The following is a 21,183-nucleotide window of genomic DNA, read 5'->3' on the forward strand; positions in this document are numbered from 1 at the left end:
AAAAACTTCAGCGAAAAAAAATTGCCCTTTTTAAAAAAATTTTTTTTTTTAAATTAAAGGGGGCCCTTTAAAAAAAAAAAAAAAAAAAAAAAAATCCCTGTTATGGAACAATATAAAACAAAATTAGATTTCTTGGTAATAAAACTGAAATATCATATTAATTATTATTCTCCATTTGTGTCCTTTCTAGGAGATTCCTCTTTGTTTTGCTCTTAGGAATGATATCTGTTAAAATGTTCCTGTAAAGTTTCATAAGGGTTCATCATTGCTAAGAATGGTGGTGGAAGAATAATGCTGCGGAGATGTTTTAATATCAACAGTACTCGTCAATTTAAGAAAAATGTAGAATTTAAATTCACCTCTTTCCTTTCAATGAAGATTAAAACTCATCTCCAGCACACTGGTCAATCTAAACAGGCTTGGGAACAAATGAAGCAGGGTAGCTTTATGCTTGTAGCACAGATAAAATGTTGTTTATCATTCATTCCCAGCCACACATCAATTAGTAAATACTGACTAATTTACTTAATTTTTTTACCTTTTAATGATTTTCTACATCTTCTGAATTCCACTGCAAAGAATATTGAATACTAGAGTTAACATGTAAATAAATCTTGTTTTGTAAATTTTATTGATTTTTTTTTTCTGATTTCCTCCACTTCATTCTCTTTCCTCTTGATTTCTGATCAAAAACAGAATGCTAAACATGATGAGGTCAAGAAATGACTGAAAACTGGCAGGTCACCAAAAATCACCCGTGGGTTCTACAATCCTGGTGGCTTTTTTATTTCTTGACAAAACAGTCAATAAATCTGACCACTTTGAGGATTAACCACCAACTCTTTAAACGAAGGCAGGAAACAAAGTTGACTGACCCGTCAGCGTCTACACAGGATCATTTCATTTGTAATGATTTGGCGGAAACCGAAATAACGAGCGTCTTAAAAACAAGCGGCCCATTCTCAAATGCTAGCCGGCCTGTTTTGAGTGCATCTGTGAGCGGATGCATTCTAAACAGGCCCGACTAATCATCCCTGGTCCCATCACAAAAAAACAACCTCTAATCCACTTCCTTTGGAGACAAAGAAGCAGGAGAGTTATGCAAGGCCTGCAATTGATCGGTGGCACTAATGTGGAGCGACCTCTGACATCTGGCTTCTAAAGCTGGACGGCTCATCTTCCAATGGCCCTCTTCATTCAAGCAAATGTAAACATGCACAAAACAAAACAAAACAAAACAAAAAAAAAACCCACAGTCACTGTTCATGAAGCTTGGCAAAATCTATGTTACATAAACAATTATGTAGGTCAACACCCGAAGTTTAAAATCAGAAATGAAATGTTGGGGAGCAGCGAGAGAAGCCCACACAGATCCTGAAGATGAAGTTTCACAACGCTGTAAGAGTATCTTCTAAAACAAACACTGAACCGGAGGGCTGTTGCATTATTTGCTTGCTTAAATACGAGGATTTCACAACAACGTGCAGCTAGTAGGAAATAACATTGACTTCATAGTTGTCAAGCCTCTGCTGAGAGAATCTGGCAAAGATCAATTAGGCTCCAAAATAAGCCACTTCATTGGAGTCAAGAGGTTTCGAGTGGACTGTTGATATTCTCTGGACTTCCAGGAATAGCAGGATGTGGAGGCCAAACAAAGGTGCTCCTCCTGAAACGCACTCACCACTAAAAGTCTTTATGAAAACGAGATCCTCAGTTCGAAATAAACTCGGCTGCGTTCCCATGACGTCTCGTTTCAAAGGAGATTTGTTTCGGTTTTAATTGCGAGTGCGAGGTGCGCAGGTTTAACAAATTACTCTTTGGGAAACAGTTTTCAACAGGAACGTCGATGGGTATGCTCTGTCCCGTAAAATATCCCCCTGTAAATAAAGTATGCTAGCAGAGTAACATTTAATGATATTTAAGTTAGTATTTGCTGCATGATTTCAAGGCAAACTGTACATTTTCTGTACTATCTTCCTGACGTAGGGCAGTAATAGTGTTTTGGGGAAGATCCTGCTGGCAAAACTCAAACATCCATGAAGATTCAGTCAAAGACAACAGCACAAATTTGTGTTTTTATGTTTCCCCCCCTCTCACAGAACAGTCATGGGAACGCTTCGAAACTTGTCTTGTGACAAGAGCTCATTGAGCACAGAACGACTTAAAACTGGAGGAAAAATGCAGGCCTAGAGTTTTTCTGAGAAACTTGCGTGAGGACATAATGAAAAGTATTGTTTCAGATTCCAAACAAAGTGCCAGGGTGAACACACCCTCCGTCTCTACGTGCCGAGCCTGCGGTGGCACACAACCGCCACTGCTGCCAAATGTCAGGAATTCAATGAAATATGATCAATACTATCAAAATACACGAGAACAAAGGCGAGGAAAAGCGATTATGCTGCATATTCAAATTAGCAAAAAAATGCAGCGCTGGCACTTGAGGGTATTTGATTTAAAGGTTCGCAAATGGGCTTGATTGCGGCGCAAAAACATCACTGCCGAGTTTTGCTAAACGCACGCAGACGCAGGCATGCGCGTTGACACGCACACGGAGGGCCACCATGTGAGCAGAGACTGTGCGCCGAGCCAGCAGAGCATTAGCAGTCTGATTTATACCACAGACAAAACTTGTTTTCGAAGATTGCTCTTCACACAAATATGCCGCAGACTGCAGCTGGAAGCCATCACCGGGGGCCGCAGAAATAAAGCGTGGTGGGATTAGCCACCCCAAAATGTATTTTCTAAAGCAAATCCCAGAGTAAACAGAGAGCGGAGGAATGAAATGATGACAAGGAGATTGGAAACAAACTGTTGGTCTTTGAGCGCTTGCAGCAGATCATGCATTTGATCTCGATAAGAGAGAGAGAGAGAGAGTGAGCAGAGGAGATCAGGGAGGGAGAAAAAAAGGTGGAAAAAAAAAAGGGTGTGTTTTGTGTAAGCTCAGAAACTGCCAGGCAGTGTACTAGGTGTAGTCGGCGCCGCTTGATGTGGTTTTTCTACACGGCCAAAGGAGGAAGCGGAGAGAGGGAAGAACAAACAGTGTGAAAGTGTGAGAAATCCTGGGAACTGGAGTGAATGGATATCAACACCCGCCACCCGGCAAGGATAGTGTTTTCATTAACATGGGATTTCCAACATCACGTTCTGATTTCAGTGCAGCAAAGAGTACATCCCCGCTTTGCCTCTAAATCCGTCTCCAATGTTAAGCTCACCACGACCCCGCTAAAAGAATCTCGGCTGATTAGCATCTCGGATTTGTTGTTTTGGACGGAGAGAGGCTATGAAACAGAGGATTTATCTCTTTAAACTTGACTTGGAATGTCGAATAAAGCAGGTTGATCTATTCCCTCAAACTCTCGAGAAACATTGAGGGGTTTCGTTTCCACCCTCAGTCTTCAAAGATTCTGTGCCACTGAATTTTTAATATTACCTCAGTTTTTAGAGTAAAAGATCTAATGCCCAATGTCGATAATAAAACCCGACAGGCTGGTCAAAATGAAACAATAAACAAAGCGGTTCTTGTCATATTTTCCACGGCAGTGCAGGAACAGCATCAGGAGTGGCGTAACCTCTGAGTGGGGCTACAAAGGTGTCACATCTGCTGTTGCTGCCAGTTACCAGGGAATATGGCTTATGGAAAAGGCCGCATGCTGTTCACTCATTTAGTTATAAATGCAACAGAGCCAGTTTATTTTACAACGTATAGAAAAAGCATGCAACTAGATTTAATTCACATCATCTGTTGAAACCAAATTTTTACTCTATAAAAAGAAAGAAAGAGGAACTTTTCTTTCTTATTTCCTGACCTTAAATCTTATTCGACTTTTTTTTTTTTCCTTTTTCAACACAGTTAGAGCAACTAATATAATTTTTCTTGGTAAACGCCAGAATAATGAGCTATAATTTTTATTTTATATTCTCCTGCTAAGTTTAGTATGCTTTAGATTATTTGGGAAAGCACAGGTGATGACATCGTGGCTACGTCAGCTTCTGACTCACAACGTCTGAGTTAAAACGAGGCACACCCGCCACCCGGCAAGGACAGCGTTTTCATTGGGTGGGTATTTTAGCGCAACACCTCAAACACACTGCGTCCTTCTGTGGCGATTATAGGTAAAATCCAAAGAAACCAGGGCAAGAAAGCAGGAAGGGAATTGTGGACCTTAACTTCTTGAAAAGTGTGGCTCACTCCTAACATAATTTCCACAAAACATGACGATGCCATTAAAAACTCTACGGCTGTGTCCAACCGAGACACAAAAGAATGTGTTTTTAGAGTGAAATGTGCATTATTCACCCCAAAAATGTGAAGCTGTGTGTATTTGTCTCCAGAGAAATGAGTGCTGAAGTAACACAGCCTGGAAGGCCACTCAGAGAGGAAGAGGGTTTTACTATAAAAGCAGCAGCAAGGGCAGGGTCAATGCAGCTGCTATCAGGAGATTTTGGAGCACTTTGTGCTTCAATCTGCTGAAAAGCTTTATGGAGATGGAGATTTCATTTCTCAGCACGACCTGGCACCTGCTCACAGTGCCAAAACCACTGGTAAATGGTTTACTGGTTTATTGAGCACAGGCCTGCCAACTCTCCCGACCTGAACCGCATAGAGAATCTGTGGGATATTGTGAAGAGAAAGTTGAGAGATGCAAGACCCAAAACTCTGGATGAGCTTAAAGCCGCTATCGAAGCATCCTGGGCCTCCATAACACCTCAGCAGTCCCACAGGCTGATTGCCTCCATGCCACGCCGCACTGAAGGCTGCAAAAGGATTCCTGACCAAGTATTGAATGCATAACTGAACATAATTATTTGAAGGTTAACTTTTTTGGTATTAAAACACATTTCTTTTATTGGTCGGATGAAATATGCTAATTTTTTGAGATAGGAATTTTGGGTTTTCATGAGCTGTACGCCAAAATCATCAGTATTAAAACAATAAAAGACCTGAAATATTTCAGTTGGTGTGCAATGAATCTAAAATATGACAGTTTAATTTTAATCATTACATTATGGAAAATAATGAACTTTATCACAATATGCTAATTTTTTTTGAGAAGGACCTGTAGTCAATATTGTGGAGACGTCATCTCTGACCCAAATTTAAAAATCTGGTTTAGTTACACCAGTTCTGTCAGGACAAATGGGCCACTCAGCAAGGAAGAAGCCATTACTTCATAAGCAACTTTAAAAAAGATAAATCACAGTGTTTGTTCGGGATGATTATCGGCAGAGTAAAAATGTAGGAAACTTGAAGGGCTGTAAACACCATCCAAGTTTGAGTCTACCATGCCAACTGGGAGGAAAACGGGTGGCAGCGTAATTCTTTTCACAAAAATAAGATGTCACTGTGACGAGGAACGACAAGCAGAAAAACTGAATAAACATTTCAAGAATGCAGTGTCAATGGGAAAACAAATGGAATATAGATAATTTATGATTTACGACAGGTAAATCTACAGCAACAAAATGGCCATAAAGCAAAACCTAAAAAAAAGACGAGGAACTACAGGAAACAAGGAGATTTTTGTCCCAAGTGTCTTTGACTTTCAGCTTTTTTTTTTCCCCTTTTTGTCTCTGTCCTACTTTCACGCTCTCACATATCCACTGTGCCAACAACACAGCAACCAAATTATTAGGACAAACAAAAACTCTGGAACAGGTGCCAACATCTACGCTCCGCGTTTCCCCCCTGTGGCTGTTTTCCAATTAGATAAAAAAAAAGGCTTAGCAGGTAGACTCGAGGTTTTGTCTCCTGAGAACGCCCTCGGTGCTGGCCAGGTTTCCTTAATTCATTGTGCCGCAGTCACTGTAATCTGCACACTTGGATAACATAATGACATTACAAGATTTCTAATCCAACAACGACGGCATTATCGAGTTTCAAACAAAAAGAAAAATCGATTAGTAGACCGTGCAAATAGAAAGGCACTTGGACACAAAGAATCAAGCGATGGGATTTTGGTTAAATATTAAAAATCAGTGATGACCAGCGACGTATAAAGCTTAGAGGGTTTGCTCAACACAGCTCTGTAAGCAAGCAGAGGTCTTCATTACAAACCCAGAAGATATGAAACATCCTCTCAAAGGAACACACATTGTCAGCATGTCTCAATTACAGCCTGAATTCTTTGCTTAAGAAACACGAGGGGATCAGCGCGTAAACCGATGCTTGTTTGTGTTTTTACTCCCAGAAATGTCTGCAAGCATTTACAGGCAAAAAAAAAAAAAAAAAAGCACACAACTATGTAATATGTTACAGTAAATATGTTTAGGAAACTACAAGAACGCCAACTTTACAGGCAAGCTTTTGCCCGGCTCATCCGTTCCCACTAAACAGGACCTGCTGTTTTGAGTGCGTGTGTGTGTGTCTGTGTGTGTGTGTGTGTGTGTGTGTGATTGGCCAGGCGGCAGAGCTCTCTCAGGTTACATCCACACAGGAAGGCTAAGAGCAATAACAAAGGCCTTTCAAAGGAACCCTCAGCAGGTTAAGATAAAATGTTTTAGCTCCAACTGATAAAAAGCATCTGCGGCTTAAATGAGCAGGGGCTGGTATCAGCGCGCAGGTATGTACAGATTGAAACAGACAACAGATTCTCTCTCCCCCGGGTGGAAAACACACACACACACACACACACACACAGACCTGGAAGAGGGTGTGTGAATGTGTCTGGATTGGTACCGACAGACCCACCTGTGAAGCTGGTGCTTTCTCTCCAGGTCCGCTAATGAGAACTGATTGTGCTTTCAGTCTGTTACATGATGTTCTAAACACACCGACACTTCAACAACAAACAATCATAAAATACTGCAAACTTATTATTTACTGCACATCTGCTAAATCACAGAATTACATTCATCTGGTTAACTATTTTTTTCGTCGAGATTTTTTTTAAATTTATTTCTTTAAGGTAAGCACAATCCAAAACGGCAAAGAATGCACTTTTGCAATTATTTGAGATGCACCAATCAATTCGCCAGAAAGGAATTGGCCACCTTGAACGGTTCTGGCCAGAGATTGACAGGTTAAATGGCTCGTAATCAGGTTTGTTTCATCTCACTTTCACTTTCCCTCTCCCATGTAGAAGTGGCGATCTATAAACACGTCAGCCAACAGCTCTGCTGCGCTCGCTAACTTAAAAACAAAGCAGATATGAATCTAGAAGACCTTTTGATGCATAAAAAGGTGATAATGCTGTCATACCTTCATTTTCTAGCACCTCTATCAAAGAACCAGCAGCGTTTTACTTCTCTTTCAAGATTACATGTCTTAAAAAAAGAACAAAACAAAATTATAATCAGTCAAGATCTGAATTGGTAGTCTTGACTTCAAAGAAACACAAATCTGCATCACGGATGAAAAGCCCATTGGTGCATTTCTAAATAACATATTATTTTACTTTAAAAACAGCTGAGCCAACGAAAGCACGGGGTGCTTTTATTCTTGTTTAACTTTGCAAACTCTGACTCTCATATTTATGACGTGCAGGTTTCATTTCTCATGCAGAGTTAGACATTTTGTTTTATTTTAGCGGTCTCCTCTGTGGTCTGCGCTCGGATAAAATGGCTGCTTCGCTCAAACAAGAACCGGAGTCTACCGCAGTTTAACTAGTATCGCGAAGTACTTGTGTCTTTTGTATACTTCTATCCTCCCTGAGCACCGCAGCAGCGACACGTACGTAAACTTCAGGGACAGAAATTCAGAGGAGAAACTTAAAAGACGCCTTGGCGCCACATCTCTGACTCCTACCTGGAAGCCCTGGATGTGAGCCAGGTAGTCCAGCTGCTGTGCCGGCTGCACAGAAACACTGCAGGCCAGGTTCTTCCCCTTTACGGGCAGCGACCCGTCCGCTGGAGGTGACTGCCCGTTAAGCAGCAGCTCTCTGGCCATGGTAGCAGTGGGGCTGGGCGAGGAAGACGAGCCGCTGTAATACGGAGAATGTCCTGGGGGCAGAGGGGCAGTGCAGGACCCCGCGTCTTTGGATGCAACGTAATTGACGGACCCTCCGGTGGCGCTGCCGCCGCCGCTGCTGCCGGTGACTGGTGCGCTGCCACTCTGCTTCCTGCTGGCTTCCATCTCCTGGTAGACGTCGGGGCTGAGGTGGAGCAGACCCTTCTGGGCTGGAGGAATGAAATCGAATAAGAACAATTGTAAATATAACAACTGCATGGATTGACAACAGTGGTCAAAAAGATCTGTACCAAAAGGAAGGAACAATACCGTGAAAACGTGTACTGTTCACACAGATAAAATACATTAGACTTTTTTTCTTGAAAAATTTTGATTTTTCTTTCAAAATTCTTTAGCAACAGCTTTAAAATCCAGGCTATCTGATGGGATATTGCTCATTCGCATTACTACATTGTTTGTTTATATTTTATTTGACCGCAGAAGAGATTAAAAAACACATGGTGGCTTCAAGGTAGCATAGCACGTCTGAGACAAGACAATAAAAAAAAAGAAGAGAAAGACAAAGACAATGTGTCAACAATAAAAATGTCATATTTTAAGAAACTCCACTTATTACTCTGTACATAAAACCCCACTTTTGTGTCTACCGTCCTTATTGAGTTGACTCATTTCACCAACCAAGTGTTTAACAGTGATTTTCCAATTCTTCCCAGAACAAATGTATATCACTGAGATTTTGATCGCTGGCTGTTTGTTTCAGAGCATCACTCATTTATTCTGTCTGCAAGCCTAAGTGCGGAAGGAAACTGGACTTCTACTTAGGATCGTCCTGCTGTGGATGACTGAGAATCAACACCAACATTCAGTGTGCAGCGAAACACAAGTCAAAGCGAACGCAACACTTCACTGCTTTGCTTCTGTTTGACTTTATAATGACAATCTAAATATTTCTTGACTTGCTGTTGTGCAGAACTACTCAATAAGACGGCAAACTTGGTTCTTGTAGCTTTTATCGTTACGAATGTGTTGAAGTCACGTCTAAACAGATTCCTCAGTCGCTCGGTCGTAAACAGACCCACGGCTACTCAGCTAGCGCTGTGAAAAATGTTTGCATCTAGAAAAAAAAACGCCTTAGATCTGCTAACAACGTGGGTGGAAGCTAAATATAGATCTTTCAAGTCATACTTTGTGAACAAAAAATGCTCAAAAAATATAATGTTTTTATATTCTGTGCTTATTTTGTCCATAGTGAAAAACAAAAACATAAGAACAATAGGCTCAGAATCTAAAAGTAAAAAAATCTAGAGGTCAGAAAATTGCCCTGTTTTGATTTTAGATTGTGCATAATTTAAAAAAGATTCGACAAAAGGTTGGACGAAAATTGTATTTTACTGCCAAAACCAAAAAGAAAATGTCATAACATAAATGAATAATAACCTCTTAAAAAACAGGATTTAGAAATAAAGTCCATGGACAACTGCATGTTGTCAGAAAAAGTCGGCTGCGTTTTGAGATACAATTATTTGGACTCATCACTAAAAAGTCAATTTGTTGAACTCAGAGTAAAAGGGGCAGAAATTTTAGATCCTCATTTCTATCACAGTTGACATTCTGGTATTACATCAGCAGGTCTAAGCTCCATTAATGTATCTTTAGACTTTTACATCAGGTTGACTGCTAAAGCCTCTTTCTCTCTCACTCTCAAACACAAACAGAGACAGAAACAGAGCGTCCACCGATATCAACAGGCCGTCAGTGACTTCATCCCTGATGAGAAACAGCAGTATCAGCTGTCCCACTTTCAACACTCCGTCAATCCCAGAGACCCAACAGAACCTTGATGAATTCTTCTTAAGAAACATTCAGAGCCATTCAGATACAGGAAAACGAAGCCCTTTACTGTCTGCAAAGCTTTCCGTTAAATAGGAGCTCTGCCACAACTCGCCGAACTAAAGGAGTTTTCTTTATCCAGTTTGGAAACTATTTTACGTTGGTCAGTGATAACACTGTCAAGGGATAGTCATGAAAGACCGAAGGAGGACACAACCTAGAGTTTAATGCTTCCACCGAAGCTGTGAGCTCGAAAGACAAACATGTGAGGCATGTCAAAGGCAGAAGACAGCAGGCAAGGATGTGCTTGTGAGGTAGTTACGATAAAAGAGGATGTGAGGATGAGTGGATGCTAAAACCCCGCGAGGAGCCCGTCCAAGGTCAGCAGAGACAGGAAGACCAGCTGTCTTTGAGTCTGCGTGTCTGTCTGAGGGCTTGTTTCTGCGTGTGCGCGCACGTACGCGTGCGTGTGTGTATGTGTATGTGTGAAGTGTGTGTGTGGAGTAACAGCTGGGAGAAAGTGCTGGAGCGAGCGCCATGACTGACAGGCCACTTCCTGTTTCAGTTAACATTTACCATCCACCGCACAACGGCAGAGATTTGCACACTTGTAGTAAAATCATGTCTAAGGTTTCTGGGAACGCGCTGACAGCGATTCCCATTCCGAGCACAAAGAGTGGCTGGCTCTCGTTCCGAAAAAAAAAAAAAAAAAAAGAGAAGAAAACGAAATCCAAGGCTTATTACTCATGCTACAACAAACTGCCCCATCGCCAACCGTGACACAACTTCGAGGATGTTTCTCCCTCCTTTCCCAGGTCATGTTCATGGCTGGAATTTAAATTTGATCGAAAGCTGCACGATGGACGCGGTGGAATAAAATAACAGAAGTCATCCAGCATGACATCAGAATACCGACGGAGGAGTGTGCAATGTGAGGACGACTGCATGTGACTGAGTACTCGAAGCTGATGTCAGATGGTGAGCGTGAGAAGCAAGACAAAGAAACACAGCCAGAGCGAGCGAATAAGCAAGAGTGACGGAGTTTATTTTTGCGTGATGTTGAGACAGCGGTTGTGAAATTTTGTGCACGAAGCAAGAGCGAGTTAGGGAAAGTGGGGTTGGAGGAAGGGGATGGGAGGGGGGGGGGGGAACAAGCCAAGGCTGAGAAGAGGAGAGGGGGATAAAAGAGCAAGAGAGAGAGAGAGAGAGAGAGAGCTGTGTTGTTCCTGAGGGGGTCCCACCCAGACTCAGTGTCCGGTGGGCCAGGGGAGTGCTGGAAGGAAGCCAGAGCCGAGCATGAGACTGATCGAAAACAGATAAGGCCGGAGCCCGCCGCTATAAATCACCAGTGTGGAGCAAGACCTTTACATAGTTCACGCATGCACACAACGCACACAAACACACATACGGGCGGCAGGAAATGAATTGTGGCAACTCAAGTGAAAAGCCCTGCTGCAGCACCCCTGGGAATAAAAGGGAGAAAAATCACTCTTCTTACTTCGTTTTCTTCTGCTTTCTTTTTACGCTCCCTTCCTGTCTTTAAGCCACCCTGTTTGCTGGAGCTGCGTCTTCCGCGGATCACGCGAAGACGCGGTCAAAGGACAGACACGCACACGCGCACACACACACACAGTCTGGAATAAAGGTTGTGAGTGGCCGCGATGTATGTGTGTGTGTGTGTGTGAGAAAGCACTAAAGATACAACAGTAAATGAGCCGCTCATGACACATTCACTGTCCCTCCCCAACTAAATTAGAGGAGAGGAGTTGTGGATGTACTCCATAAATCTTGCGTTGTCTCTCATGGTGAGACACTGTGGTGGTAGCATCATGCTGCGGGGATGCTGTTGTTTCGGTTGGAGTTTCTATCTTATCCTCCATGACAGCAAACCGATAATGAGATGGAATTGGGTATATTTTGCAGCCCTAGCAGAGCAACAAAAGGTGTTCCTGCAAATGACTGAATCAAGACAAATGTACGCCACATGTTTTGGCTTTTTAATAGTAAAGAAAATGGAAAAGCAATACATTGAAATTATAAGTTGCAATGACAAAATCTGAAAAGTATAGGGTGTTCAAGGCAATGTATATTTGCAGAAGTCCTTTATTTATAACTGCTACATTAAAAAGACTATCAAAAGTCAGGATTTATATATATATATATATATATATATAAACTGTTATTGCATTTCTTTGCAAATATTGAAAAAAGAAAATCAGATTAAATCAATGCTAATCCGGTGTGGTTATGTGAGGTTTTATTGCGGGTTCTCTACAATGACTTCGGCGCTACAATGGTTTATTGCCTTTCTGCTGCCAAGTTTGTGTTTTGCTAGTTTCATTGTGATCACTTTTTCAAAGTTAATCAGCCCTAAAATTGTATTATTAGCCCAGTTTGTTCTGCAAGATTTTCTAATGGGCACTATTGTTTATGCCTGGGAAAACCAAATTAATGACGACAGCAAAGATATTTCACCGTGTTTCCACTGCAATAATGAACCAGAAATAGACCGGAGGGGGAAAAAAAAATTAGTCTAACAACTGAACTGTTGCTGTCAGGGATGATTAAGTCAGAAAATAAGAGTGAAAATGAAAATGATTCGCACAGACTCGACTCCCAGATTCACATTTCCAAGCGTAACTACTTGTAGAGGGCCCAGCAGTTTTGACAAATTGCCGAGCCGGAGCACAAAACAGTGTGCCAACACAGTGCCAAGAAGATAAGAAATCAGCAATGACTTTAGAGAAGCAGTTATGGCTGAAGTTTCGAAACGATTTGAAGCTCGACATTTTACTGCGAGCAAAGATTATCCACAAGTAAAGACACTTTTTTAAGACAGTTTGCAGTCAACACAGGAAGATCTGCTCAACGACCTGAAGAGAGCTGAGACCATAGTCCTACAGGTTGCCATAGTAACACACTACATAACCATTGATTAAAATCCTGCAGTGTGTAGGACGACTGCATTGTACTGAGGGGAGCATCATGAGATTTTGTGCAGCAACTTCCTTCCTTCAGCGAGAGCACTGAAGACGAGTCGTGGCGCGGTCGTTCAGCACGACGACGACCCGAAACGCACAGCAAGGGGTCCCGTACTACCTCAGCCTTCGGAGGAAAGCTTATTTTTTAGAGGAATGAAAACATGGAACTCACTTCTGTCAGCTGTTATAAACGTAACAAATGCCCCGCTAAAATATTTTAGTACTTAGTGTTATAATAGTGAAAATGTGTTGTTTCCAATATAACTTCATTATTTTATTACATAAAGTGCATTTATGAAATCATATGTTATGTTTCCAATATTATGTTAGGCGTGTTTAACTGTTTTTGCAGCACATATATATATATATATATATATATATATATATATATATATATAATTTTTTTTTTATGATGTGGACCCCAGGAAGAGTAGCCGTTATTATGGGGGTCCAGATAAACAAACAAACCTGAAACTCTGTTGGCTATCATCAAATACTTATTTCATGCAATAAAATAAATTATTTAAAAATATACAATGTGGATTTATGGATTTTATATTAGATTCTGTCTCTCATATTTGAGATGTACCTATGATGAAAATTACAAACCTCTCCATTCTTTGTAAGTGTGAATACTTGAGAAATTGATGGTGTATCAAATACTTATTTCCCACGGCTGCACAATGTGCACTTTGCTTCTGCCACAGCTACTTTACTGTTATCAATAAAGAGTATTTACATTTGTTAAGAAATGCACCTATAAATCCAATTTTTGGCATTTGGGTGTAAAAGCTGCAAAGTCCCCTTCTCAGCCAAGTCTGTTACAACACTTTTTAACCAAAATGTGTTCAGCCAATCAGCACAGAGGACGAAATCAGAAACATCTTCCATTCACCAACTGCAGGCACACACAGAAAACCGAGACCAGCTGTATTTGTTTGAATGAGTTGTAAATGGTGTTTATGCAAAAACATTATCCAGACATTAGCGTCATGTGAGTGTTGTGCGGATCGGGCGTTTTTAAGAGCTGATTAGCAGATAGTTAAGCCTCATGCACGGTGCGCGAGATAAACCGAGAATGGCAGCGGACCAGCGGCGCATTCAATGCCAACAGCAGAAATGGTCTCCAAATAAGGAAGACATTTCCCCAGGGAGCTCAACTCTGGAGGTATTGGGCAACTCCTGCATCCTGAGTTACCATAGAAACCACAAACACTGAAACACTTCATCCGAGAGCATAATCATCAATCTGTAAACATGAAGATGATGCATCTTTCACAAGATTGGACTAAATTAAGGCACCAGGGTGGTATGGGGAGAGGTTCATGTTCTCATCCAAATTCTGTATTTCAAATCTAAAAAAAAAAAATAGAATCAATGTGCAGAATTGTTTTTAAGAGTCTGTAAGATAAAATAAATTCTATTCTCAAAGGTAATATTGGATGTACTATGTCAAAGGACAGCAGAAAGCTTACATTTGAACAACGTGTTTTCAGCCTCTCAGCTTCTTTCTAAGCTCCTGGCATTAACTTTGTTGGTATCATAGTAAAAATGTCAGGACCTTTTATCAGCTGGGGACGTCACAACCTATCAGACTCAGTGCATAGCAGGCTAATTTAGCACACTGGGTGATGTAGGACACTGACTATTTTCGTATAAAGTGTTTCACCTTCAACAAATCTGACATTCTCCACTAGACAATGCCCAGCTTGGACTACAACTACAACAAAAAACACGAAATGGGAAACCAAGAAATAAAATGATAGGTTTTTAAATGATATTTTCTTAAAAACATACAGATGAGGGGTGGGGGGGACAGCCGTTTCTACAAAACAGCATCTCTTTCATTTCCTTTTAAGAGTATTTGAGTCCAACTCCCCTCAAATTATACAATTTTACTCTGGGACTTTACATACCTAAGTAAATTACAACATTATTGAATTATTTTGTGCAAAAAAAAAAACAAAAATTAAAAATCTACATACATTTATTTCAATAATGTTTGTCTTATATTGCATCTGTGTTAATTTATCAACAGCAAGCTAATGTTTTAGCTAAATTTAATGTGAAAAAGCTGAAGCTATGAAGATATTAGCCCACTGGATTTGGAAATATTGCATAATGTAAGTTGCTTATTGAAGCAAATCAAAAACATACTGACAACAATGATATCTGCATACCGTTACAGCCTTAATGTTTACTGTTTAATGCCGACGGCCCCCCGTTCTACTAATCAGAGGAAGTTAATCTGGTGCTAAGGTTACAAGCACAACATTAGATCAGGATGTCTATGGGAATGGTTTGTTTTTATTATTTTAAAAAACATACAGGGGCGTAGACTTTTAATTTAAGAACAAGATTATTATCACCCCTGGCTGTTGTGTTGCTCTCCCACAAATCTCAGCTCATCCAAAATAAAGTCTTGCTTGTTTACAAAGCTGCTCTGCTAAACTGAGCAGATAAAATGCCCCTTTTTGGAAGAAGAAGAAGAAGAAGAAAAAAACAATTAATGTTAAGATATTTTTACAATTATTCTAAAATAAGGCAGCTAGAGTATTACCAGGTAGCTCTAAAATAAATTATAAAACGCCTCCATATGTTTTAATCTAGTACTGACATTAAATTTTTACTACTTATCAAACCTTTATTGGCAATGCTGCACCCTAAGGTAGCTATTTTAATATCCTCTGTAATTCCAAATCAATCATTTGCTTTGAATATGCAGGCTTACTGAAACGTGTGGTCCAGAACTGGAGGCAGTCTTCAGTAGCATTGATCAAATGTTACTGTTATTTTATTTTATTTTTTTTTACTCAGTAACCATATGTGCTTATAACTTCAACATGCCTTAATTTTCTTTAGTATATTTTTAACTTCTATCGACCGTCTTATTAAGGTTTTTATCACCATTTATAAACGGATTATAAAAGTTTTAATGTTCTTGCGTCTGGTTTTACTGCCCATGTCATGTAGAGCTTCAGGTATGTTGTTGCTTGAGCGGTGCTTTATGAGAAACAGTTGAGCTGATTCTCAGAGAGTAAGACTCAATACCCCGAAGGATAAAAATGTGTATTTTGGTCCTGATGATGACTAACAGAATTCAGTCAGGATTTTTTTTTTTTTTTTTTTTAAAAAATGTGTAAAACAAAGTAAACACAGCTTTAAGATTCAAAGTGTGGTTAGAAGGTCGCGTTACTGCAAAAGCTAAATCGAAATACTGGCTAGTACTGATAAATAAGCATTCTATATACACTATATTTTCACCCAATCTGGTGTATATGACTTTGTTTTATGGCTACAGGTATAGACAGTTAATCATCTAGAAAAGCAGACTGCTTGTGCAAACATTTACAAACAAATAGGTCGGCCACTGAATTCTAGACGGGCCTCATATGAGGACACCACGCGTGCAAAACTGACGCCGTCATAGCAGCAAAGCGATGCCAGACTAGTTTTATATGAGTGAGAAAGGCACACAGTCAGAACACATTTGACAATCTACTGTACCTAAAATAGAAAAAAAAAATAAACTGATTCCTTTTTTTTTTTTTAAGGATGCACCTTATTTCTTTCTTTCTTTTTTTTTTTTTAATGTAGCCAAAACACGGTTTAGCATTCTAGACAAAACAGAATATCTTTGAACAGAACATCCCATGTGATATTCAGGTCAACAGATGTCAAATAGTTTTGGCATAAAATGTTCACAAACAGACAGAAAGAGGAATAAAAGATGCCAAAGGTGAGTTCAAGACGCTTAAACCCTAAACCTAAACATTGTAAACCAATGTTCATACATTCTGCCTCAGGTGCATAATACATTAATAACATCCTGTGATTCATCTTTGTCCATAAGAACTCTTATTTTATATGAACATGCTCGTTTTGTGTCTGTTTAGTGGGATGAACAACGTGTGTGTGTGTGTGTGTTTGTGCACCTCTGTGTGCTTGTGTGTTAATCCTGACTGAAAGGCTGCGTTTTTTTGCTCAGGAAGGTAGCGGAGGGACTCCCCGGAGGGCCCCCGTGTGTTGGCCCTGTAAGCCCGTGTGAATGAGCCTGAATTCGCAGGCTCCCCACGAGGACGCACGGCCAATTAAGCTGACAGTCAGAGGCCCATTGACCAGTCACAGAGATTAAACGCCGGGCCATCTCGGTGGCTAAAACCACCTGCGAGATCGGAGGGGGTTTTGGAAAGCCTGAGAGGAGGAGGAGAAGGAAATGGCAATAGACACAGGGAGACGTGCCGATACTCACTGTTACTCGTTGCTTCGGTAAAAGGCGCCTTTTGTCCGTTCCAGCCTTTGTTGTCCATCTGTGGAGATGGAGAGAGAAGCAGAGAAGGGGGTCGGGGGGGAGAGGAGGAGAGGTAAGAGAGATGTCGATTCTTGAACAGACAGCTTCTTCACGCATGTCAGACAAGTTCCTTCCTACTGTTTGGTCCACAAAGAGACAAACGCTCACAAGACGGGGTGCCTATGGAGACTACTGTCTCTCTAAGCCAGCTACTTATTTAGAGGGTGTGTGTGTGTGTGTGTCACTGTTTAGCAACTTGAAAAAGGGTTCCTTCTACTGCAGCGGTAAGCCTATCTGCCTGCACAAACACAAACAGCCACAAGTAGGTGTTTGAAACAGAAACAAATTCTTCCTGATGCGGGCAACAGCTGAAGAGATGTCATGGCTGTAAACAAATCCAGCCCACTGCCTCTGAGCAGCCCTCTACAGATCCCTCAGTGGGAGCGGAGAACAAAAAAAGCTCTCAGGGGACGGAGGGAAAAGATGAGGCAAGATGGAGGGTGATCACAGCAGAGATGAGCTCTTCTACAAAAGCTGCAGGCCTCAAGGGCATCTGAAGACTTAGGGAAAGTAGATCAGCCAACAAATTCCTAGAATGAAGTCTGAGAGACCAGAGGCTATTAAATATATTCTATTTTACCATTATTTATTTAATTTAGAATAGACATTCTTTCTCAAAGAAAACAACATATTTTTGACTTTTTGTAATAAATCGAGTTAAAAAAAAAAAAAATCCAATAAGACATAACATCAGGAAAAAAAACAAAAAAAAACTGAGAAGCAACACAGAGGCTTGATTGGATTTTTTTTTTTGTTCCTGAAGTTATTATTGAACCATTTTGCGAAATTACAAATGACATTTCCTTGTTGAAAGAGACGGCAATCATCAGTGGTGCAAGTCGGCGGATAAGCGGAAAGCGTGAAAAGCAAGAGTCTGTGGTTCATCAACATTGATAAAAGTCGTCCCAATATTCCAGTATGCTTACCTCCTGCTCCAATTCCAGCCCAGTCCCAGATATGCAGTGCAACATGCGTCTGGTTGTACAGCACAAGCATGGAATTGACTGTAAACTACACTACAAACTACAAATTAAGCACTTAATTTTGAGGAAAAAAAGGTCATGGAACAGTCATTTTTCTCCTTTTAAGAAAACAGATAGTACCGTAATTGTCCCTAAAAAAAAATCGCCTAACCATAAAATAAATCTATGTGAAATATTTGATTTTGACTTTTGTGAGTTGATCAGAAAGTCTGCAAACTCCAGAGGATATCAAAAAAGTAATTTGTCACTTCCTGTTCACTCGTGCATAAATACAACTCGACAGAGAGACGCAATTCTCCCTCATCAGGGCAATAAATAAAAAAAAAGTGTTTTTTCTGGGCCCGTGCTTCTTCCCGAGCTCCTAAAAAAATTGGAGCGCATGTATTTTTTTAACATGTTCTCAATGATTTGCGAATAAATGAAATCAATCGGGTCAACGTGACCTGATTGAGTTACTGCAATAAGCTGGGATCCACTGCATGTTCAGAAACCTCCAAAATTAGTGTTTCATACAACCTGAACCTTGTTGCTGTATCTCCAATCACATGAGAATGGGAACAGCGATTGTAGATACGATTTTCTTTGTCCATCAGATCAACATCAGACAGAATGTTAATTTTCTCTCTTAAACAACAGCATACACCCAACCATGCTTTTTTTTTTTAAACAGGAGAATACTTCCTCCCCCACCCCCTACACCTGCTGGTGATCACAATGTTGCTGTTCTTCTTCGGCGATGTCTGGAGGACAATTAAAATTCAACAGAAAGCTCGGTTACGCAACACATCCCCTATCGGATTCGGCTCTCTCAAGCTTAAAAACCGACGAGCCGCATAGAGATGAGGGTGATCGATGGTCGCTTGCAAAACACCTGGTTCAGAGGAGCTGAAGGTGTTATGTAATAGGGTTAGCAGCACTGAGACCAGCGATAAATCAGGGGAGTCGACTCAGTGTTGGTATGTCTACACTTCACTGAAGAAATAAGACCTAATAAAAATGTTTACAGCTCAAATGTGGTTTGAAATAAATCTGATATCTCTTTGTATATACTTGAGTCTTTGATGGAATTTAAACAAGAGTTACTACATATTATTAATGTGAAGATGTTATACTGTTGCAGATTGAAATGTCAAGAGTTTCCAGACCTTTTTTTTTTTTTTTTTTTTTTACGTTTTCATAAGAACCTTTTGGCAGATAATATTTCTATAGAGATAAACACGTTATCTGCAAAAGAGGATGGACAAAATGCTAGTTGAAGTGGGGAAAATCCTCAAAACAAATTCCGTAGTTTTCCTGACATTTCCCCCAAACAGTGTAGGAGCGTTTCTCGTTATCCATCAAAAGTCATCATGAGTCCCCAGACTTTAGCCGTGTTTCTCAGCGAGCTGATGACAGTTTAAAAGTTTGAAGGACGCCTGCTTACAGTAATCCCACGCTGGAATAAATAAATGGTTCCACTTAACAACAGAGGAGGGGGGAGAGGGGGGGAGGTTTGTATATAGATCGAAAATGAAATACAGAAGTTGCAGTTGGGTTGGGTTCGTACCTCTGAGGGATTCGGAGAGACCGTGGAGGCCTTGTATCCCAGCTGCAGCAGCATTGCCTCAGCGGCGTTCCGCTTGGCCACCTTCTTGTTGGGTCCCGTTCCCGTGGCAACCTCGTTATTCACCTTCACCTGCACGGGCGCGCACATGAACAGGCAAACAATGAGGGGAAAAAAAAGTCACAACTGAGTATTATTGGGGCAACATGCTGTTTTCACTGGTGACTTTCTTAGCTTTGCTCCTGAGCCGAAACTGAATGGAGGCTCAGGACTCGGGCTTCCTGAGCCAAGTCAGCCATCCAACGTGAAGTGTTTGTTTTTCAGTAATCCCAAAGCATTAAATCTGTCCACGCAGAATGTAAGCAGAAATTTCCAAGAGCAGATCGGACGTCGTTGTGTTATACAAACAGACAATTACGCTGTACAAATAACATTGTGGGGAGCCGGAGCCTGTGAAAAAGCCAGGCCTCGGCGCACTCATTCACAGCGGCCTGACAAGCCCGAGTGCTGCTCCGGACGCATGAAGCCGGCAAACGACATCACAGTGGGAGCAAATAGCCAACTCCCGGCCAGATTCACTCCTTTATTAAGCATTAACTACAGATAAGCACCTCAAAGCCATTTGATATAAGGTGGAGGCTTTTTTTTTCCTTCTGTTTAAACAAAAGATGGGAAAACAGAGGCTCATTTGAGCCCTGCTGCCTACCGAGGGAAACAATGTGGAAATTTTAGAAGAGTGAGTGGACTACACAAAAGAACGCCACGCACACATACATACATACACTCACAAGCGAGCACACACACACACACACACACACACACACAGGGGCTAATGTGTGCATCAAAGAGGCAGAGAGAATGGGTGTGGGGCTGAATTACTGCCTGATGGTGAGAGAAGCTCTGTTCTTCATATAAAAGAGGAGGATTACGGATAGAAAGACAAGGAGAGCAAGTTTGACTGAGATGGACAGAAGGATGAATAGGTGCAAAAAAAAAAAAATCCAGATGATAAAAATGGACTACATTATGCCATGTGCTGGTTATATTTCTTATTCAAGCGACACAATAAAGACCTATGCGGCTCATGAGGGATGTCCTATGTGGCGACAGAAACAGAGTGGCAGCAGCTTTAAAATGAAGCCACTCTGAACATCTGTCAACAAGCGACAAGCTGAAGGATGTCGAGCGTACAGATGCCGAAAGGGCTGGAGCTCACTGGCTGCTTTTCAGCTTTGTTGTGCAAACTTGAAGCGTCTGTGTTTTTCAGTCACATCCTTAACTCAGTAAAATGATGCTCATCAGGAATGTGTTGCTAAGTTCAATATCTTACTCAGATGATGTTCAACAGCCTCAGTAGGATCACCTATTCCAGGTTAAACCTGGATTTACTGTGAATCTTTTAATACTTCACTGTCAGTGACTCTCAAATATGCCCTCACAATAATTTTCCTATCTAACCGACACCAGAAAAGAAGTGGAAAAGAAACTAAGAACACACAGTTTGGCTTTAAAAAAAAAAAAAAAAAAAAAAAAAAAAATAAATATATTTATATATTTTTATATATATATATTTTTAAATTTATTTTTTT

The 21,183-nt window shown here is 40.8% G+C and overlaps 1 protein-coding gene across 1 annotated transcript in view; it reads right to left on the reverse strand.

Annotated features, from left to right (window-relative positions):
• The window catches only part of LOC106955671 (double-stranded RNA-binding protein Staufen homolog 2-like), a 70,834-nt gene that overhangs the window by 36,825 nt on the left and 12,826 nt on the right, over window positions 1-21,183 (reverse strand). The window contains exons 4-6 of the mRNA XM_015045973.1: window positions 19,598-19,726; window positions 16,970-17,027; window positions 7,745-8,115 (exon numbers count right to left, since the gene is read on the reverse strand). Of these exons, the coding sequence (XP_014901459.1) occupies window positions 7,745-8,115; window positions 16,970-17,027; window positions 19,598-19,726 (558 nt within the window). The remainder of the gene's footprint in view (window positions 1-7,744; window positions 8,116-16,969; window positions 17,028-19,597; window positions 19,727-21,183) is intronic.

Source organism: Poecilia latipinna, unplaced genomic scaffold (assembly GCF_001443285.1).
Source record: "Poecilia latipinna isolate Pla-1442-1.1 unplaced genomic scaffold, P_latipinna-1.0 Scaffold757, whole genome shotgun sequence".
NCBI classification, from domain to species: domain Eukaryota; kingdom Metazoa; phylum Chordata; class Actinopteri; order Cyprinodontiformes; family Poeciliidae; genus Poecilia; species Poecilia latipinna.